Source organism: Pelodiscus sinensis, chromosome 14, assembly GCF_052426305.1.
Source record: "Pelodiscus sinensis isolate ZL-2025 chromosome 14, ASM5242630v1, whole genome shotgun sequence".
Lineage (NCBI taxonomy): Eukaryota > Metazoa > Chordata > Testudines > Trionychidae > Pelodiscus > Pelodiscus sinensis.
The window spans coordinates 9,047,315-9,067,934 of NC_143065.1; the positions used below are offsets into that span (position 1 = coordinate 9,047,315).

The 20,620-nt window shown below is 68.5% G+C and overlaps 1 protein-coding gene across 19 annotated transcripts in view; it reads right to left on the reverse strand.

Moving 5' to 3' along the window:
* Nucleotides 1-20,620, reverse strand: part of PARP6 (poly(ADP-ribose) polymerase family member 6) — a 34,819-nt gene that overhangs the window by 6,299 nt on the left and 7,900 nt on the right. For 3 of the 19 annotated variants that reach the window (XM_089781928.1, XM_075897536.2, XM_089781929.1), the window contains 17 exons: nucleotides 20,221-20,298; nucleotides 19,360-19,454; nucleotides 18,522-18,582; nucleotides 17,623-17,713; nucleotides 16,504-16,570; nucleotides 15,287-15,436; nucleotides 14,825-15,002; nucleotides 14,204-14,257; nucleotides 12,097-12,192; nucleotides 11,219-11,311; nucleotides 9,753-9,878; nucleotides 9,129-9,194; nucleotides 8,408-8,475; nucleotides 6,603-6,675; nucleotides 5,495-5,560; nucleotides 4,880-4,952; nucleotides 1,962-2,031 (listed from right to left, as the gene is read on the reverse strand). In XM_089781928.1, coding sequence (XP_089638054.1) covers nucleotides 1,962-2,031; nucleotides 4,880-4,952; nucleotides 5,495-5,560; nucleotides 6,603-6,675; nucleotides 8,408-8,475; nucleotides 9,129-9,194; nucleotides 9,753-9,878; nucleotides 11,219-11,311; nucleotides 12,097-12,192; nucleotides 14,204-14,257; nucleotides 14,825-15,002; nucleotides 15,287-15,436; nucleotides 16,504-16,570; nucleotides 17,623-17,713; nucleotides 18,522-18,582; nucleotides 19,360-19,454; nucleotides 20,221-20,298 — 1,505 coding nt within the window. Of the gene's footprint in view, nucleotides 1-1,961; nucleotides 2,032-4,254; nucleotides 4,545-4,879; nucleotides 4,953-5,494; nucleotides 5,608-6,602; nucleotides 6,676-8,407; nucleotides 8,476-9,128; nucleotides 9,195-9,752; nucleotides 9,879-11,218; nucleotides 11,312-12,096; nucleotides 12,193-14,203; nucleotides 14,258-14,824; nucleotides 15,003-15,286; nucleotides 15,437-16,503; nucleotides 16,571-17,622; nucleotides 17,714-18,521; nucleotides 18,583-19,359; nucleotides 19,455-20,220; nucleotides 20,299-20,620 lie in introns of those variants that run through there. The other 16 variants (XM_089781931.1, XM_089781930.1, XM_089781936.1 and 13 more) reach the window with 16 other exon arrangements.

The following is a 20,620-nucleotide window of genomic DNA, read 5'->3' on the forward strand; positions in this document are numbered from 1 at the left end:
TGGCTGGAAAGCAGGGGAGAAGGAACTGGGGAGGGGGCTGGGCTTCCCCTGTCTCACGGGGGCACTGAGGCCTCTTAGCCCCAGTTCCTGTAACCAGATTCCATCTGTGCTGCGCTGTATCCTGGAGGAGCAATAAACTCCCTCTATTCTACTGGCTGGTGGAGTCTGTTTGTGCCATTTCGGGGTGCAGGAGACGGGGAAACCCCAACGCACCGTCACAGGGGGCTCCTCGCTGCACCACGGGGCCCCCCCAATGCTGCTGTGGGGCCATCGCAGCCGGCGCGCAGGCGTTCGCTCACTGCAGGGGCCTGGTCCGAGGACGGGGGGGCTGATCGCAGCCTCCGGCTCCCGGCAGGGGGTCCCAGGAGGCTGGTCTCAGGGGGGGCGCTGGCAGATGGAGGCGCACTGCTCTCTCGGTGCAGGGGGACGGGGATGCGAACGGCTAGTGGACTAGTGCCCCCCCCTCAGAAAGAGGCAGCGGGAGGGGGGTGGGTGCTTGGACGCGGCAGCGCAGTGTGGGAATCCCCGCCGCGCTGTCGCCGTTGAAGGGAGCGACAGCCTGGGGCGGAGGTGCCCTAGCGACTAATCGAACAGTCGATGCCCATTGCATTCGATTGGCCAATGAACCGGTTTGACATGCCTAGCGGGGGAGGGCTCGGCTGGATATTAGGAAAAAACTTTCCCGAGGCGGGTGGGGCAGCACTGGGACGGGTTCCCGAGGGAGGGGGTGGAGTCTCCATCCCTGGAGGTGCGTAAGTCCCGGCTGGACCAAGCCCTGGCTGGGATGCTGGAGTTGGGGCTGGTCCTGCTCTGGGCAGGGGGCTGGACCCGGTGCCTCCTGGGGTGTCTGGAGGGGTCCAACACTGGCAGTTCAGGGCCATGGAAGGGGGGAGAACAAGGACACCCAGGCTGTGACAGCAGGTACCCGCATCACCAGGGCCTTCCCCCCAGCAAAGAGCCATGGCCCCGTCCGACGGCCGGTAGCTGCGGGTATGTCCCGGGCGCGGTGCCGGGAGGGGAGAATGAGGGTGCCATGCGGTGTGTGGGGCCCACCAGCACAGACACACACGTAGACACACACACAGACAGGCACACACGTAGACATGCACACACAGACACACACGTAGACACACACAGACAGGCACACACGTAGACGCACACACAGACAGGCACACACGTAGACATGCACACACAGACACACACGTAGACACACACACAGACAGGCACACACGTAGACATGCACACAGAGACACACACGTAGACACACACACAGACAGGCACACACGTAGACATGCACACACAGACACACACGTAGACATGCACACAGAGACACACACGTAGACACACACACAGACAGGCACACACGTAGATGCACACACAGACAGGCACACACATAGACATGCACACACAGACACACACGTAGACACACACAGACAGGCACACACGTAGACGCACACACAGACAGGCACACACGTAGACATGCACACACAGACACACACGTAGACATGCACGCACAGACAGACACACACGTAGACACACACAGACAGGCACACACGTAGACATGCACACAGACACACACAGACACACACACAAACACACGCACACTGAGCACCAAGCAGCGCAGCTCCAAGAAGGCAGGCATGAGGAAGGGGGCTCCCAGGAGGCTGCCGGTTACACTGCCCCATGCTGTGCCCAGCCCCTGGCTGGAGCGGTGCTCGGGAAGCCCCTGAGCAGGAGTCCAGGGGGCGGAGGAGCGGGCCGGGCGCACTCTGGCTGGAAGCGGCCCACGCCCAGCAGCGCCCACAGGGCAGGCCGCCCCTGCTCAGAACCGTGCCCGGCAGCCGCGTCCTGCCCCGCTCCCAGGGCTTCGGGCAGGCCGGCTGCGTGAGCTTCTCCGGCCCAGCGGCGGGGACCTGGAGCTCTCCCGGGCCACGGATGCAGGGGAAGGGGAGAGCTCTTACCTGAGTATCCAAAGGAAATACTGGAGATGGGGCTCAGGTAGATGCCTTTGCCATAGGCTGCTCCATGCAGCTTGCAGGAAAACACCAGCGTGAGCGACACGGGCAGAGGGAGGGAGCACAGACCGGGGCCAGGGCACAGACGGGCTGGACTGCAGGCCCCTGCCCTACCTGTCCGTCTGGCCATCCGCCCGCCCCCGGCACCTGTCCATCTGCCCTTCCGCCCGCCCCCGACACCTGTCAGTCTGCCCATCTGCCCGCCCCCATCACCTGTCAGTCTGCCCATCCGCCCGCCCCCGGCACTTGTCAATCTGCCCATCCGCCCGCCCCCATCACCTGTCAGTCTGCCCATCCGCCCGCCCCCGGCACTTGTCAATCTGCCCATCCCCCCGCCCCCATCACCTGTCAGTCTGCCCATCCGCCCACCCCCGGCACCTGTCAGTCTGCCCATCCGCCCACCCCCAGCACTCGTCAATCTGCCCATCCGCCCGCCCCCGGCACCTGTCGGTCTGGCCATCTGCCCGCCCCAATCACCTGTCAGTCTGGCCATCTGCCCGCACCTGGCACCTGTCGGTCTGCCCATCTGCCTGCCCCCGGCACCTGTCGGTCTGGCCATCTGCCCGCCCCCGGCACCTGTCGGTCTGCCCATCCGCCCGCCCCCGGCACCTGTCGGTCTGGCCATCTGCCCGCCCCCGGCACCTGTCGGTCTGCCCATCTGCCCGCCCCCGGCACCTGTCGGTCTGGCCATCCGCCCGCCCCCGTCACCTGTCGGTCTGCCCATCCGCCCGCCCCCCGTCATCTGTCAGTCTGCCCATCCGCCCGCCCCCGGCACCTGTCGGTCTGGCCATCCACCCACCCCCGTCACCTGTCGGTCTGCCCATCCGCCCGCCCCCCGTCATCTGTCAGTCTGCCCATCCGCCCGCCCCCGGCACCTGTCGGTCTGGCCATCCGCCCACCCCCGGCACCTGTTGGTCTGCCCATCCGCCTGCCCCCGGCACTTGTCAGTCTGCCCATCCACCTGCCCCCGGCACCTGTCGGTCTGCCCATCCGCCCGCCCCCAGCACCTGTGAGTCCGCTAATCCGCCCCAGGCAGCAGCCCCTCCCATGCCTGTCAGTGTGTATGACGTAGTGGGGGGTACCTTGCTGGTTGCTATGCTGGGCAGTGGGTTGTGAGTGACCTTCACTGGCTGCTGGCTGCAGCACGGCCCAGCAGGGCAGGGGATGAGTCATTATGCAAGGGGGCTTCCGAACCTGTCTGACCAGTCATCTCCCAGGGAGCGGAACAATGGGAAGAAGGGGAGTGGAGCCCTAGCTCGGGGCAGGGCTGGAAGAGTGAGTTAGTTTCTGTCTGGGAGCATTAAGGAGACAGCCTAGGGAAAGGGGCTGGAATTTAGGGGCCCAGTCTCCCCCATCTCAAGGGGGGCTGAGGCATCCTAGGCCTGCCCTGGAACCAGATTCCATCTGTGCTAGGCTGTATCCTGGAGAAGCAATAAACTCCCTCTAGTCTACTGGCTGGTGGAGTCTGTCCGTGCCATTACAGGGGTGCAGGAGACGGGAAAACCCCAACACGCCGTCAGTGTGTCCATCCACTCCACGCTCCAGGCCCCTCCTCCGCGCCTCCTGAGTCTGTCCATCTGCCCCATTCTGCAGGTCCCTCCCCTGCCTGCTACTCCTGCAGCTGGGATGGGAGCTCCCCCACCTGGGCACTGACCCTAGGAGTTGCCTGGGGAGGAGAGAGCTTCTGGAATCCACATTGAGAGAGAGAGAGAGAGAGAGAGAGAGAGCTCCTCTCCTGGGCCCCACAACAGTCCCTGCCCCCCCAGCTCTGCTGGTGCCCCTCACTCCCGCCCCGCAGCCCCTGCCCCCCAGCCCTGCCGGTGCTGCTCACTCCCGCCCCGCAGCCCCTGCCCCCCAGCCCTGCCGGTGCTGCTCACTCCCGCCCCGCAGCCCCTGCCCCCCAGCCCTGCCGGTGCTGCTCACTCCCGCCCTGCAGCCCCTGCCCCCCAGCCCTGCCATTGCCTCTCACTCCTGCCCTGCAGCCCCTGCCCCCCAGCCCTGCCGGTGCCGCTCACTCCTGCCCCGCAGCCCCTGCCCCCCAGCCCTGCCATTGCCTCTCACTCCTGCCCTGCAGCCCCTGCCCCCCAGCCCTGCCGGTGCCGCTCACTCCTGCCCCGCAGCCCCTGCCCCCCCAGCCCTGCCATTGCCTCTCACTCCTGCCCTGCAGCCCCTGCCCCCCAGCCCTGCCGGTGCCGCTCACTCCTGCCCTGCAGCCCCTGCCCCCCAGCCCTGCCGGTGCCGCTCACTCCTGCCCTGCAGCCCCTGCCCCCCAGCCCTGCCGGTGCCCCTCACTCCTGCCCTGCAGCCCCTGCCCCCCAGCCCTGCCGGTGCCCCTCACTCCTGCCCCACAGCCCCTGCCCCCCCAGCTCTGGGCTCCTACCAGATTTGCTGGACTGGAGCTGTGGGCGGGGCGGGGGGGGGGGGCTATGTCTGTCCATTCACTTCACACTCCAGGCTCCTCCCATCTGTCCGTGTGCTCCATGCTGCAAATCCTTCCCCCGCCTGCGGTCTGTCTGTCCCGCTCCCCGCCTGTCCAACCGCTTTTCTGTCTGTCTGTCCCGCTCACGGGGGGCGGAGCCAACAGAGCCGGCACGGCTGGGAGTCGGGGGCCGGGAGCTGAGCGGCAGCGAGAAGGGGAGAGGGCCCAGCCTGGGCACCAGACCCTCCCCAGAGGCCTGAGCGCGGACGCCCCAGGCGCCCCGGGCCTGTTCCCCCAGACACTGCCTGGTGAGGGAGCCTGCAGCCTGGCCTGGAGGGGCGGGGGCGGGCCGGGTCGGCGTGCGGGGGGGGGGGGGCGGGCTGGGTCGGCGTGGGGGGGGTGGCGGGCCGGGCCAGCGTGCGGGGGGGGGGGGGCGGGCCATTACCTGCAGCTTGGTGTAGGAGGCGTTGACCAGCCCGTTGCGCAGGATGGAGTGCCAGTTCTCGATGTGAGACCCGCTGCGAGAGCAAGGCAGCCAGGCGTCAGGCGCCCCGGCTGCAGCCACGGCGCTGGGTACGGCCCTGCCGGCTGGGATACCGCTGCCTGGGGCAGGGCGGCCAGCCCGACACCCCTGCCCTTGTATGCCCTGGGGCCTCTCCTCCGCCCCTTCGGCAGCCTGGGGGGAGACAGGGCAGCCCTTCCCAAGGGGCGCCCCACTCGCGCCCCCCGGCTCCCTCCCGGCTCGGCGGTGCCCCAGAATGCCCTGCGGCACCTGGACACACGGCCCGGCCCCACACTTCGGAGCCTTCTCCTGCTTCTCTGGCCTTTGCGGCAGGCCGGGAGGCTCCGTTCCGGCGACAGGAGCCAGGACCTGGCAGCCACCAGCGCCCTCTCCACCGCCAGCCCCTCGCAGCCCTGCCCACGCCCCCCCCCCCCACCCACCCTCCCGGGGCACTCGGGCACTCGCCCGCCAGGGCCTGGCTACGGAGCAGGGACAGGCAGGAGCCTCCCGCCATGCTGCAGCCAAGGGCACCGCGGGGCGGGGCGGGGCCGCACTCACTGGAAAGCGAAGGTGCTCCCGTAGAGCTTCTTGGCCGTGCGGAACCGGGCTTCCTTGGCCGGCGGGCTGCTCAGCAGGAGGAACTGGTGTGAGGTGTGCATGAATTTCAGCTGCTACCAAGGGAAACAGAGCCGCAGGGGGGCGAGCAGGAGGCAGAGAGAAGAGAGAGATCATGCAGGGAAGCCCGTTCCCGCGCCCAGCCCCAGCCCACCCCACCCCACCACCTCCGGGGCCAGGGCAGGCCTGCGCCCGGCTGGCTCCATCAGGCACAGCACGGGTGGAGCCGTGCACCTCCCTGCCCTGCAGCAGGGCCTGGGGCCGGTCCCGCTGGCTAGGAGCCTGGGAGCGGTACCAGCGTCCCGGCCCATGTGCGGGCAGGGCTTGAGGGGACCAGGGGCTCTCGCTCTGCCCATTTGGTGCCGGAGTCAGGCTCCTGGGACAGCTGAGCCCAGGCCGAGCAGGGGCACTGCTGGCCGAGGGAGGCTTGGGGGAGGAAGGTCGGGGCTGGGCTGGGCTGGGCGGTTACGGGCTGAGCTTGCAGAGGGACGGGCATGTGGGGCTGCCCATTGCTGGTTACCGAGGAAGGCAAAGCATGGGGGGAGGGACAGGTACGTAGAGACACGTCCCCTGGGCCCTCATGTGCCCTCTGCCCACATGCACCGGGCGCTCTGCATCCTGCCAGGCCTCTCTGAGCCCCCCCAGAGCCAGCCCGCGGCCGGCCGGGCTGTGCTGGAAATGGGCATGCCAGGGAGGCTGGCCACTGGCGCATGGTGCCGGCTGCCCCTGGGCACACGGAGGGGGCTGGCCACTGACGCATGGCGCCAGCTGGCCTTGGGCACATGGGGGAGAGTGGGGGGGCTGGCCACTGATGCATGGCGCCGGCTGGCCTTGGGCACATGGGGGAGAGTGGGGGGGCTGGCCACTGATGCGTGGCGCCGGCTGCCCCTGGGCACACAGGAGGGTGTGGGGGGGCTGGCCACTGACACACGGCGCCGGCTGCCCCTGGGCACACGAGGGGGGGGGGGCTGGCCACTGACGCACGGCGCCGGCTGCCCGGGTATGCGGGGGACGTGGCCGCGGTGCCTGAGCCGAAGGAAGGAGATCGTACCCTGAACGGGGAGCGGCCACGTACCCTGCTGAGAGGCAGCTTGACGATGTGGGACCTGTTGCTGGAGATGATCCTGGGGGGAGAGGCGGCCGTTAGACTCGCCGCCGGCCTACGCCACCTTCCCTCTGGCCCCACGCAGAACCGGGCTCTCGGGCTGCAGCCCAGGGACCCCCATGCCCTCCAGGCTGCAGGCTGGGCCGGCTCTGCTGGCTGGGGGCAGCTCCACCCGCTGCCCCCCTGCCCGTCCCAGAGACGAGCATGGCACGGCCGCTCTGTCCCGCTGCTCCCATTGGCTGCCACTGCTGGCCAATCGGAGCCGTGGGAGGTGGAGCCTGCACCCGAGGCACGGAGCCACCTGTTCCCCTCCCCAAGGGAGCTGCCCCAGGTAAGCGCCCACAGCCCAGCCCCCTGCCCCAGCCCCCTGCCGTCCCCCTCCTGTACCCTGAGCCCCTCCCGCACCCAAACCCTGCCCCCCAACACCCTGCCCTAGCCCCCTGCCGTCCCCCTCCTGTACCCTGAGCCCCTCCCACATACAAACCCTGCACCCCCAACCCTCTGCCTCAGCCCCCTGCCATCCCCCTCCTGTACCCTGAGCCCCTCCCACACCCAGACCCTGCACCCCTCAAGCCCCTGCCCCTGCCCCAGCTGTCACGTTACTGAATTTGAGGGAAGCAGCCAGATCACTGCTGTACCCATAGGAGGGGGTGTTGGCCCCCAAAATGGTATAAAAGGGGGCCATGTGGGGTGTTCAATAGAAGCTTGCTGTCTGCTGAGCCTATGTACGCTGTTCATGTGTTTGTATAATGTCTGTGTGTGTAGTTAGGAATCTGTAATCTGTGTGGATACTGAATATTTCCCTGCATGTGGTTGAGCACTGGGCAGGGCCCAGCCTATGGACATGCTAATCAGCGAGGCCCTGTGGGACAATGGCACTCAATGGGCCAAGGTCACACCTAAAGCATGAGGGCGGACACCTAAGGGCTGCCAGCAGGGAGCACAGGGATAGGCCGCTGGCCCGGTGACCTGCTGTAGCCAAGAAGAGACCAGGAAGGAGGTATAAAGAGGCCATGTGGCTGACTCCATCTTGGTTCTCAGCTCAGCACTTCATCCCAGAGGCAGCAGTGCAGGGATCAAAGGGCCGGAAAGACCTGTGAACCCATCCTGATGCGCAACAAGGACTCTTAAGCCAGCAGCTGTAACATCTCTGCTAGAGCCTGCATCGAGGACTGGGAGATTCGATGCATCTAATGTACTGTCCTTTAACAACCTTACTCTCATGCTTTTCTTTCTTGTGGCAATAAACCTTTAGATGTTAGATGCTAAAGGATCGGCCCAGCGTGATTTGTGGGTAAGGTCCAGAGGGTAAATTGACCAGGGATCTGTGGCTGGTTTCTTGGAACCGGACAGAACTTGTTCGGGGTAGGTGGGATTGGGTGCTAGGACCCCCCACCGGTGTATAGGCCCGGGGCCATCTGGGGCACGGATATTGCTGGGGTGTCGGAGGGGTTTTGCTCATGAGGCTTCAGGCAGGCAGCTGGAGCGCTCTGTGGGACTGGTGTGTGGCCTGTTTGGGAGGGTCTCCAGTCTGGGGGCTGTAAGGAGCCCCGGATTCGAGCAATTCGCCCTGAGTGGACGCCCTGAGCTGTGCCCAGACCCGGCCCGGTCCGTCACAACAGCCCCCTGCCATCCCCCATCCCCCTCCTGTACCCGGAGCCCCTCCCACACCCAAACACCCGCCCATGCGCTGTGCTCACACCCAGCCCGCTCCTCCCTGGGCCCCCGCCCTGCAGCGCACGAGCACTCACCACTGCAGCAGGGGGTGCGCCAGCGGGTCCAGCTTGTCCATCTGCTTCTTGATTTCCAGGTAGGAGCCCTGCGAAGGGCAGGCAACGCTCGCGCCAGGGCTCTGCCAGCAATGGGGGCGCGGCCTCGCCACCACCTCACCACACAGCCCAAGCCAAAGGGCACCAGGGTCTCCGCCCCGCAGGCGCGGAGGGGCCGAGGGGAGGCCAGCTGGCTCGCCAGCGGAGCCTCTGGTAGGGGGCTGGCTCCTGGGCGGGGATGCTGGCTTGGGGCTCTACTCCCCGCCCTGCCCCGACCTTAAGAACATCGGAGTGGCTAGACGGGGTCACAGCAAAGGCCCATCCAGCCCAGCATCCTGTCGGCCGGCAGGAAATCTAGTGACCCCTCCTCTGTCACCCATTCCCAGCCCCTGACAAGCAGAGGCCAGGGACACCCTCCCTGCCCATCCTGGCTAATAGCCACTGATGGACCTAACCTCTGTGGATTTATCTAGCTCCTTGCTGAACCCTGTTATACTCTTGGCCTTCGCAGCATCCTCCGGCAAGGAGTTCCACAGGTTGACGGTGCATTGGGAATCTCAGTTAGGCGCTCTACTGCTGCGGGCATACAGTAATACTGACCTCCCTCTGCAGGGAGGGGACACAAGCCGCAGCCCCTTATGAGTGGCAGGAGGGGCCGAGGGAAGCAGAGAAGGGTCTGACTTTGGATGCCCGGGTGCCGTACCTGGGTCATTTCCCGGATGGACATCACGCTGTCCAGGGCCTTCTGCAGCCGCTCATAGTTCTTCTTCTGCGGCGGGCGGGCGGGAGGGAGAGAGAAGGCCCTGAGGCACAGTGCACATGTCCCCCCCCGGCCTGCCCTGCCCCCAGCCTTTGCCCGCCGGGGGTCCGAGCTCCCTGGGGAGCCCCGGGCCTCACGGCTGCCTCAGTGCAAGCAACAAGGACCCTGCAGCGAGCAGTAGGCGGCGCAGACGCCAGCCCTGCCCCTCGCCCAGTCACACGGGGCGGGGGGCCGGCTTTGGGGCCCGTGCTGCAGCGTCTGTGGCTGCAGCAGGCAGGCAGTATCAGCGCTGGGGGGCATCAGGGAGTCCCTGGGCCTGTCCAGATCCGCTCTGGCGATTCCACTGGGGAGGTAGGAGAACGGCTGTCGCCTCCTCCAGCGCCCGGGCACTGGGGGAATGGCTGGGTACGAACGGCCTGGGCCCGCCTAGACTGCCCGCAAACGGAGGCCCTGCCCGGCCAGCCTGGCTCCAGCCGAGCACCGGGCGCCTTCCCCACCCGGCAGCAGCAGGGACTGGCCCCCACACAGGTCAGAGAGGCAGAGCGCGGCCCCGGGCCCGGCGCTTACCTTGGGGTTAAAGGCGAGTGTTTTGGGGTCGCTGGGGTCCACCACGGAGGGGTACGGCTCGAAGATGATGCTCTTGCGGGGGGACTCCAGGGCAGCCCGGCACATGGCCACCAGCAGGTCCACCACCTGGGCCAGGGGAGCGCGACTGAGGGGAGGGCAGGGGGGGAGCTCCCCTGCCCCCAGCCCCTGCCAGGCTCGTCTCTGAGGGGCTGCTCCCATGTGGGTCCCCGGGGGCTGTCATGTTATTGGATTGTGAGGGGAGCAGCCGGGTCACTGCTGCACCCGGGGGGGGGGTGTTCGCCCCAAAAGTGGTACAAAGGGGGCCATGTGGGGGGTCAAACAAAAGCTCCCTGTCTTCTGGTTCTGTATCTGCTCTTCATAGATCTGTATAATGTCTGGGGGTGGAGTTAGGGGTCTGTACTCGGTATGGACACTGGAAGTCTCTCTGTATATACTTGAGTAATGGGCTGGGAATGTTTGCCCATGGACATGCTAATGAGCAAAGCTCCAGGGAACAATGGATCTCTGGAGGCCAAAGACACACCTGGCCACTGGCCATGTGACTCCCTCCAGCTTGGAAGAAGCCAGGAGGGGGGATAAGTAGGCCATGTGGCCGACTCCATGTGGTCTTCAGATCTGCTCCTGACCCAGATGCGGCCTCGCAGGGAATCACGAGCCGGGAAGAACTGTGGACCCATCCTGGCATAGGATGTGCACCAAGGACTTTTAAGCCACCAGCTGTAACATCTCTGCTAGAGCCTGCATCGAGAACTGGGAGATTCGATGCATGTAATGTAGGATTCTTTAGAAACCTCACTCTCATGCTTTTCTCTCTTGTATCAATAAACCTTTAGTTGTTAGATGCTAAAGGATTGGCCAGCGTGATTTGTGGGTAGGTCCAGAGGGTAAATTGACCAGGGATCTGTGGCTGGTTTCTTGGAACCGGACAGGACTTGTTCGGGGTAGGTGGGATTGGGTGCTAGGACCCCCCACCTGGGTATGAGGCCCAGGGTTGTTTGGGGCACAGATATTGCTGGGGTGTCGGAGGGGTTTTGCTCGTGAGGCTTTAGGCAGGCAGCTGAAGCGCTCTGTGGGACTGGTGTGTGGCCTGTTTGGAAGGTCTCCAGTCTGGGGTTGTAGGGAGCCCCAGATTCGAGCAATTCACCCTGAGCGGACGCCCTCAGCTGTGCCCAGACCTGGCCCGTCACAGGGGCGAGATCAGGGCCTGGAGTGAGACCCCCCCCCCCCCCGCCTACAGTGCAGGGCTGCCAGAGCCGACAGCTGCCTGGAAGTGGGGCCCTGGTTGGGGGGGAGGGGTGTGCTCTGTGTCAGGCCGGGCGAGAGGGTCGCTCAGCACCCCAGGCCGGGCTGGGGGGCAGGCGCTCTGAGGGATTCCCACCTGCCCCGGCCCTGCCGCTCCTTCCTACCTGCCCTGCCCCCACCCGGCCCCTGCGCGGCGCTGGTACCTCCGCTCCCGTGGCCACCTCCTCGGCCGCGCCGGACATCACCCCCAGGGTGTAGAAGGAGAAGACGCACAGCTCCCGTGTGCACACCGCCGGCTGCAGGGAGACGAGAGCGACGCTGGGGGGCAGAGGGAGCCAGGGCCCAGCCTCCCTCCCGGCCCCACGCTGGCCCCGGCCCCCCACCCAGGGGCTCACAACTGAGACGGGCTGGCTGGCACCTCCCTGCTCCAACACTGGCCACCCGGAGCTCCCAGAGCTCGGACACACTCCAGCATTAGCGCTCCCCCCTCCCCCCCCCCCGCCTCCCTTCCGGAAGGTGGGGAAACTGAGGCACGGTGAGGCCTCGCGCTCAAGCATGCCGCCTAGCTCTGGGGACTCTGCTGCTGCGTCCTCGGGCGGGGGCACCTGCGCCCTGATTTCCAGAGGGGGTGCATGGAGCTAGGGACTGGCCCGGGGCATGCAGCCTGTTCGCGCCTCTGTGGCCTCTTCAGCTGGAGGGCCCGTGGTGTGGGGTTAACGCTACCCTGCTGCGCCCCCTTCCCCCCGCACAGACCAGCACTATCCAGGCGGCTGCTGCACCCCAGAGGAGGGGGATGGCCCCCCTGGTGACAACACTACGGGATGCTGGGGAGGGAGCCTTGCCCCACAGGATCCCAGCATTGGGGGGCTGCCCTGGGCACTGCTGGGCTGGCCAGGGGAGGCAAATGGGGCAGCCACCCACGCTAGCCCCTGGGATCAGACCCGTCCCCGCCCTGGCACACGCAGTCCTGGCCAAGGGAGGGCAGCTGAGCCACAGGACCCCCCCTCGGTGTCCCGCCCCCCTCCACCCCACGCCCCTCCTGGCTGCACAGGGGCCAGGGCCCAGGCCGGCCAGCGCATACCTTGAGCATGGAGCCGTTCTGGAAGACGTGCTGCTCATCGCACACCACACAGTACTCGTTCAGCGTGGGGATCCGCTGCTCCGCGTACTTCATCATCTGCGGGGGGGGGGGGGGCGCGCTGAGCCGGGGCTGCCTGCACCCGCCCAGCAAAGCCCCCATCCCCTCCGCACTGAGCCATGGGCTGCCCCGCACCCGCCCAGCAAAGCCCCCCCTGCACTGAGCCATGGGCTGCCCCGCACCCGCCCAGCAAAGCCCCCCCTGCACTGAGCCATGGGCTGCCCCACACCCGCTCAGCAAAGCCCCCCCTGCACTGAGCCATGGGCTGCCCCGCACCCGCCCAGCAAAGCCCCCCCTGCACTGAGCCATGGGCTGCCCCGCACCCGCTCAGCAAAGCCCCCCCTGCACTGAGCCATGGGCTGCCCCGCACCCGCCCAGCAAAGCCCCCCCTGCACTGAGCCATGGGCTGCCCTGCACCCGCCTAGCAAAGCCCCTCCCGCACTGAGCCATGGGTTGCCCCGCACCCGCCCAGCAAAGCCCCTCCCGCACTGAGCCATGGGCTGCCCTGCACCCGCCCAGCAAAGCCCCTCCCGCACTGAGCCATGGGCTGCCCTGCACCCGCCTAGCAAAGCCCCTCCCGCACTGAGCCATGGGTTGCCCCGCACCCGCCCAGCAAAGCCCCTCCCGCACTGAGCCATGGGCTGCCCTGCACCCGCCTAGCAAAGCCCCTCCCGCACTGAGCCATGGGCTGCCCTGCACCCGCCCAGCAAAGCCCCCCCCACACTGAGCCATGGGCTGCCCTGCACCCGCCCAGCAAAGCCCCTCCCGCACTGAGCCATGGGCTGCCCTGCACCCGCCTAGCAAAGCCCCTCCCGCACTGAGCCATGGGCTGCCCTGCACCCGCCCAGCAAAGCCCCCCCCACACTGAGCCATGGGCTGCCCTGCACCCGCCTAGCAAAGCCCCTCCCGCACTGAGCCATGGGCTGCCCTGCACCCGCCCAGCAAAGCCCCTCCCGCACTGAGCCATGGGCTGCCCTGCACCCGCCCAGCAAAGCCCCCCCCACACTGAGCCATGGGCTGCCCTGCACCCGCCTAGCAAAGCCCCTCCCGCACTGAGCCATGGGCTGCCCTGCACCCGCCTAGCAAAGCCCCTCCCGCACTGAGCCATGGGCTGCCCTGCACCCGCCTAGCAAAGCCCCTCCCGCACTGAGCCATGGGCTGCCCTGCACCCGCCCAGCAAAGCCCCCCCTGCACTGAGCCATGGGCTGCCCTGCACCCGCCTAGCAAAGCCCCTCCCACACTGAGCCATGGGCTGCCCTGCACCCGCCTAGCAAAGCCCCCCCCACACTGAGCCATGGGCTGCCCCGCACCCGCCCAGCAAAGCCCCCCCCGCACTGAGCCATGGGCTGCCCCGCACCCGCCCAGCAAAGCCCCCCCTGCCACCCGCTCAGCAAAGCCCCCATCCCCTCCGCACTGAGCCCCGCACCCACCCAGCAAAGCCTCCCCCCCCCCCCCCCGAGCCAGAGGGTGGGCATCTGCCCAACAAGGCTTCCCACCCTGGGGCAAACGGGAGGTCGGGGCCTCTCCGCACTGCCCTCCCCCTGCCCTCCCCCTGCCGCTGCCCTGGGCCCTGGCTGCCCCCGCGTCACAGACACGCCGGGAGGCCGCAGACAGACACGCAGGGGCCCCTGTCCCCAGGGAGAGCAGCCTGCAGCTGCTGCTGGGCGGACGGTGCCCGTGGGCCAGGAACGCCCGGGCGAGGAGGACCACAGCCTGGCAAAGCCGGGGCAGCCCTGGGCTAGCCCATGACACCCCTGGCAGGGGATTCAGCCACCAGAAAAGGCCCCTCCCCCGCCCAGTTTGCCCTCGCCCACCACGCCAGCCTGAGCCTGTCTGGCCGGGTGCTCGGCTGAGTTTGGGGGGCGCAGAAAACGGGGCTCCAGGCTTTCCTGCCGAGCGAAGGGCCGTGAGCGGAGGCCGCCCCGAGGGCTCCCGCTAGCTAAGCCTGAGCCGGCAGACTGCCCGGCGCGGGGCCAGGCTGAGGGGCAAGCCAGCTGAGAGCCCAGGCCGGGCGGCGGGATGGGCGCGGTGGTCGGTGCCCGGGGTTTACCTGGACGAGAAACCCGTACTCCAGCGTGGGGATGTTCTTGCAATGGCCGCCGACCTGCAGCGGGCACACAAACCCGAGCCAGCCCGTTACGCCTCCCTCGCCCTGGGGCACTGCCCCTCCCGGGGGAGCGGCCCCGAGGGCCCCGCGCTCCCCTGCCTGCGGCCACCTGCACCTCGTGCCACGTGGCTGAGGACTTGGCCCTGCCCCTCCCACCCAGGGCAGAGCAGGGGTGGTGCAGCGCCTGTGTTGAGGGCGGGACGGCCACGCTGCAGGGGCCCGTCGTGTCTCTGCCGCAGAGCTCCCAGGCCGATGGCGCCCCAGGCCCTGGCAGCGGAGGGCTCCCAGCTCCCAGGTGGCTCAGGCTGGCAAGCGCTAGCACCTGCTACCAGGGCAGAGCTGCCCCATCCGGGAGAGCTGGCGCTGGGGGAGCGGGGCGTCTGCCCTAAGCGGTGGGGGCATCCGGCCAAAGCGGGTCGGCCTTATCCCCGCCGGAGCCGCCCGGCTGGTGGGATGGCGCAGGAGCTGGCCTTGCCTGCCTGGGCATTAGCAGGGCAGCACACTGGGGGGTCACTGTGAGCAACCCCCCGGGAGCCAAGGGAGGGGGACGCCGAGGAAACCCACCAGGATGTTGAATGGGGCGACACCTGCCTGGGTGCTGGGGGGGTAGCCGAACACCTCCACCTTGGGGTTCTTCATGGTGCAGGAGATGGAGCGGTTCATGAGGCGATTGACACGCAGCTCGGGCACCCCCAGCTTGCCCTTCAGCATGGAGTCCTGGATGATGGGGAAGCTGGGAGACCTGGGGAGACGGAGGGAGCGCTAACAGCGCCAGCCCTGCCCCAGCCCGCGCCCGCCTCGGGGCCAAGCTGCAGCGCAGAGCGTGGCCCTGACTCCAGTTCAGCCTGTGCCCACGGACGGGCTCGTGGGCTGGTGAGGCAGCGCGTGGGGCAGGTGTGGGCATGGGGCAGGGGCGCTGGAGGGGCGAGCTGCCCCCAGCTCTGCCGGGGAACCAAGGGCGCAGCCCTGGGAGGAAGGTCAGGGGAGCCATGCCGGGACAGCCCCGGGGAGCCGCAGGAGCCGTACTTGGGGATGGGAGAGAAGATGCTGAGGCCCGCCCGGAATTTCTTGATGGTGCCGCTCGACTTGAACCAGCTGTGCCGCTTCTCCTGCTGGGTCTTCAGGAAATCGTTGCTGAGGTGTTTCCATTGCTGGGATGTGAACATGCCCAGGATCCTGGGGGAAGAGCCGGCGGTGACGCCCATGCCGCGGGGGCAGCCCACCGGCCCCCGACCCCAGGAAGGGCGCAAATGCCGCGGGTGCGACAGGGCCAGTAGCTTCCCCTTGGATCACTGCCAAAGCCACAGGGATGGGTCTGTCCTTCGCCACCGCCGCCCGGCTCAGGAGAGGGAGCTTGTGGCGCGGGGGGGGGGGGGCTGTCTGCTCTGGGACCCGGGGTCCCCTGCGCAGGGAGGGGAGATTCTCACTGACTCCCCAAATGTGGATTAGCCCCGACACCAGGCTCAGCCCCCAGGGAGAGACAAAGGGGGGAAGAGGGAGACCAGCACCTGGCGGGGGGCAGGGCCGGGGCGGGAGGCAGTGGCTGTCTGGGGAGCATGGAGAGAGGAGGCGAAGCTGGGCCAAGGGGCGATGAACCCCCACCCTAGGGCAGAGGCGTCCTGGCTCCGGCCCCTGTAGCCACATCACACGTGCTGGGCTGTACCCTGAAGGAACAATCAACCCCTCTCGATTCCACGCTGCTCTTGCTGCTGCGGGGCTGCAGGATTTGGGGGAACCCCGACTGTGCCATCGCAGGGCTGGCGGGGGGAACCAGGCCTGGGCGAGGCATGAACAGCCCCTCCTGGGTCTCCCCGGCCCCCCACAGCCCAGCAGCAGAGGGCACCGCAGGCCAGGCCCTGGGCCAGGCGGGACGGGAGGGGGCGCCGCCTGAGCCCGGGGCCTCACTGGCCATTCCTCCAGCCAGGGCCACGGGGCGCGGGGACAAGGGGCGACTGGCGCGCACCAGCCCCTGCGCCCGGTGGCTTGGGGGGGATTAGGACTCGCTGTTTTCCAGGCTGGGGGGAGCACCGGGAGGGGTTCCCTAGGGAGGGGCTGGAATCGCCCTCCCCGGAGGTGTTGAGGTCCCTCCTGACACGGCCCTGGCTGGGATGATGGAGTTGGGGCGGGTCCTGCTCGGGGCAGGGGGCTGGACCCGATACCTCCTGGGGTCTCTGCAGCCCTGGGATTGGAGGGTTCTCTGACCCCCCGACTGTATGTGCTGGCGCCGAGCGCACGGGCCTTACTTTTTCAGCTGAAGACCCAATCCGAACCCCTCCTTATTGGACGGCTGGAAGACCTCGATCGATGGTTCTGCAAGGAGATCGGAGTCAGCCGACGTCCGCACCGCGCGCCCCTCCTCCCGGCTTCCCCTTCACCGACACGGCAGCTGTGTGACCGCCACGCCCACTGGCAGAACGGGCCACACCCAAACAGCCCCTCACCCTGCTCCAGGCACCTGGCCCAGGGCTGCCCACGAGCACCTGTGGCACCCAGCTCGTCCGGAGCGCTCCTGCAGCCAGGGCAGGCGAAGGCAGCCCTCTCCGCAATCTGAAACACCCTCCGCTCCGGAGCCCCAGCGCCCTCGCCCCCGGGAGCCGAGCGCTAGCCTGGCCGGACCCCCCGTGCTGCTGCAGATGGGGTGCGGGAAGCCCACGTGCTCCCTCTCTGACCCGGCCAAGACAGCACCCCGGAGGGCGCTGCTCCACCCCAGGCGAGTCCCAGGTCAGGGACCCTCATGGCCCTTTGGACACTGCACGGAGCCCCTGCCCCTGTGGCCCCGCCCAGGCCAGGGAGAAGGGCTGGCGGGCATGGAGGGGCTTCCATCATCCCCTGGCAGCAAAGCTCTGGACGGGGGGTGGGCCAATGCCCGGGCAATGATTCCAGGGGCCCCTCTACAGAGCACAGGCTGCCCCCTCCCCCAGCTGGCCACATGCTGCCGCGCTGCCCTGGGGCATGCAGAGCTGGGCCAGTGACAGCTGGACCCACTCCCCCTGGCGCTACGGTGCAGCAGTAACATGGAGCAGCTCCTCGCCCATCACGTTACAACGGAGCGCGGCATCGCTAGCCCTGGGGAAACCGAGGCACAGAGCAAGGCCACACAGCAGGCCAGAGCTGGAGGGAGCCCAGTGCTGTGGCTCGTTGGCCACACTGCCTCCTGGGCGCCCGTGTGCCTGGCCAGGCTGCTGGTGCCCATCCCTGCCCCATTGCCCGGCCAGCCGGACTCAGCCAGCTCCCTGCTTTCCCTTCAGAGCCGGGCCGTCCGGGCGAGCCGGAACCCTGGGCAGCTGGCGAACGGCTGAGGCTGAAGTGCAGAGCTGCCCCGCTGCCGCCCTCCCTGCGCCCCTGCGGAGGCTGCCGCTCACCAGGGCCATCCAGGTACTGGGAGAGGGAGAACCGCAGCCTCAGGACGATGGGCTCGGTCCGCAGGACCTTCCAGGCCGTCGACACCTCCTCCTGCGAGAGAGCAGAGCCAGGCGTGGGCAGGGCGCCCAGGGCCCCGCCAGCTCCCACCGACTGCCCGTCGCCAGCCTCTGCCCGCCCGGGGACCCCGCAGGGAGGGACCACGGAGAGGCCGTGCTCTAGCACCGCCCGAACCGCCCCCGGCGCACAAGGCGGGAGCCAAGCCCAGAGCCGCGCCCGGGGGCATGCGGGGAACCGAGGCCCCAGTGCCAGGCGGGTCTGTCTTCTCCCTGCAGGAATCCTGTGGGGACAGGGCCTTTCAGCCTTGGCAGGGTCTCGCAGCCGCGGGAGCATGGAAAGAGGCCACGGGACGCCCGCCAATAGGGTCTGGCAGCCGCAGGCGCACGGAGGGAGGCCACGGGACGCCCGCCGACAGGGTCTGGCAGCCGCAGGCGCACGGAGGGAGGCCACGGGACGCCCACCGACAGGGTCTGGTAGCCGCAGGCGCACGGAGGGAGGCCACGGGACGCCCGCCGAGAGGGTCTGGTAGCCGCAGGCGCATGGAGGGAGGCCACGGGACGCCCGCCGACAGGGTCTGGCAGCCGCAGGCGCACGGAGGGAGGCCACGGGACGCCCACCGACAGGGTTTGGTAGCCGCAGGCGCACGGAGGGAGGCCACGGGACGCCCGCCGAGAGGGTCTGGTAGCCGCAGGCGCACGGAGGGAGGCCACGGGACGCCCGCCGACAGGGTTTGGTAGCCGCAGGCGCACGGAGGGAGACCACGGGACGCCCGCCGAGAGGGTCTGGTAGCCGCAGGCGCATGGAGGGAGGCCACGGGACGCCCGCCGCCAGCCCCACTTACATCCAGGAAGCTGATGTTGACGTGGAGGTCAATGTCCACGTCGTCAATGGTCCCATATTCTCTGCAGAGAGACACACCCGGCTCAGCATTCTCTGGGCAGAGCCACCAGCTGGCAGCCGAGCCCACGGCCCCCGCGTGGCACAGCCGGCCAGCCCCCTTTGCCGATCCCAGGTACAGAGGCCCCTCCTGACTTGCTGGTGCATTTTCCGGGCGGTAGGACTGGGCACCCGTTGGGGATCAGCACCACCCTGCGCCACAGACGTGAGGAAATGCCAGGCCCTGCTCCAGACCTGCCTCGGGCCTGTCGCTGCCCGGCAGGACTGATCCGGAGCTCCAGCCACTTCCATGTCACCGGGCCCTCGCCAGCCTGCCGGACACACGCCCTGCGCCGGCCGTGGCCTCTGCAGCTCCTCTGCCCTGCGCCGACGGGCCAGTCATCGTGGAGGCGGAGCCCTGAGGCTGGCAGAGCCAAGCGAATCTCGCCCCCCTGACGGGTTTGTCCAGCCACGCCTGCTTCATCTGGCGGCAGACGGAGCCCGGGGCCCCTGGGCCTGCCTTCAGCGGGGACCGGCCTCTCCCCGCCCCTCTTTTCCCTCTGGCTGGGGGGTCCAGACCAACCCCCCATCCAAACCCAGGACCTGTCCCCTTCCAGCGGGGCCATTCACACCCTCCCCACGGGGCCCTCTGCCACCAGCCTGGGGCGCAGGCGCCGGCACCACTCGGCTCTTAGGTGGGTTTTCTGCCCAGGCGCTCCGCCTTGCCCCTGCTTCCCAGCGGGAGCCCAGTGAGGAGACGCAGTGACCCCGGCGCCCGGGCTGCGCCCCGTCCGCCCACGCACCTGATGGACACAGCGTTCTCGCTGTAGATCTCCTTCACGGCCTCGATGTCGGCGTCCAGCTGCGGGTGTCGGTACAGGTCGGCCGCGCAGGTCCCCTGCAAGGTGCGGCCGGAGCGGGGCGACGTCAGACGGGGCTAGCGCCAGCCAGAGCACCCTGGGCCCCAGCCAGCCCCTGGCAGCCCCGAGCCCGGGCGCCCAGGTCAGAGCAGTGGGGCGGCCGCTCGGGGCTGGGAGGGGGCAAGGCTGCGGAGCTGGGGCCGGGTTCAGCTCGGACACGAGGCACTGGCAGAGCCCGGAATCGCCTGGCAGGGCTGCGGGTGAGGCGGGGGCATTGCCACTCCTGCCCCCCCACCACGGCGGGAGGCTGGCATGGCTCTGGACGCTGGCCTGCAGTGCAACCCAAAGCGGCAGGAGAGGTCGTCCCAGCGGGCGCTGCCGGAGAGAAGGCAGCGGCTGCTCCCGCCCCCCGAGCCCAGCGGGCCGCACTGGGGCGCGCATGAAGAGCTGTGGGCGGTACCCCCGGCCTGCCCCCAGCGGAGGGGCGTCAGGGCCCTGCTCTCCGCAGGGAGGGCCAAGGGCAGGAACCCGGACGGGGCGGCCTAAAGGGCCCCGCACCCATGGCCTGCGCAGAAAGGCGGGAGCTGCGCTCCCTACCTCACTGCCCAGCAGGGTCCTCCCCGGGGCAGCACTGGGGGCCCTAGGGTCTGTCCATCCATGGGGCGGGGTAGGGCGGGTCTGCCCCAGCCATCCACGCCAAGCCCCTCAGGGGACAGAGGGGTCACCTCGCTCGCCCCCCCGTGCCGATCCCGCCGGGCAGGCCGGGCTGGCACAGGCCCCGTGGGCAGGGCGCCCGCTCCACACCTGGACTCCGTAGAGGAATTCCTCCGACTCGTTGTCCCCGTCAGAATCATCGTCCGTCCAGTACTGGCCTTTGCTGTCCTGCGGGGAGAGGCCGTGGGTAGCACCCGTGAGCCACGGCCGGCGCCACGGGCCCAGGGCCACCTCTCCTGCACCCCGCCTGGCGCAGAAGGGCCAGTTTGCCCGGCTGGTGCCCAGCGCGGGCCCCGTCCGGGTACCTGTGTGACCTTCGTCTCCGGCATGCCTGAGCATTCGGGGGGGGGTCTCGCCTCGGCCGGCCCCCTGGAGAAGGGCTAGTCGCCCAGGATCCAGACTGACCGATGCTAAGGTCAGGAGGGACCATCCAATCAGTTTGAATGTCTCCTACAGAACCTGCCCCCTCCCCTGTGACAGACCCGCCAGC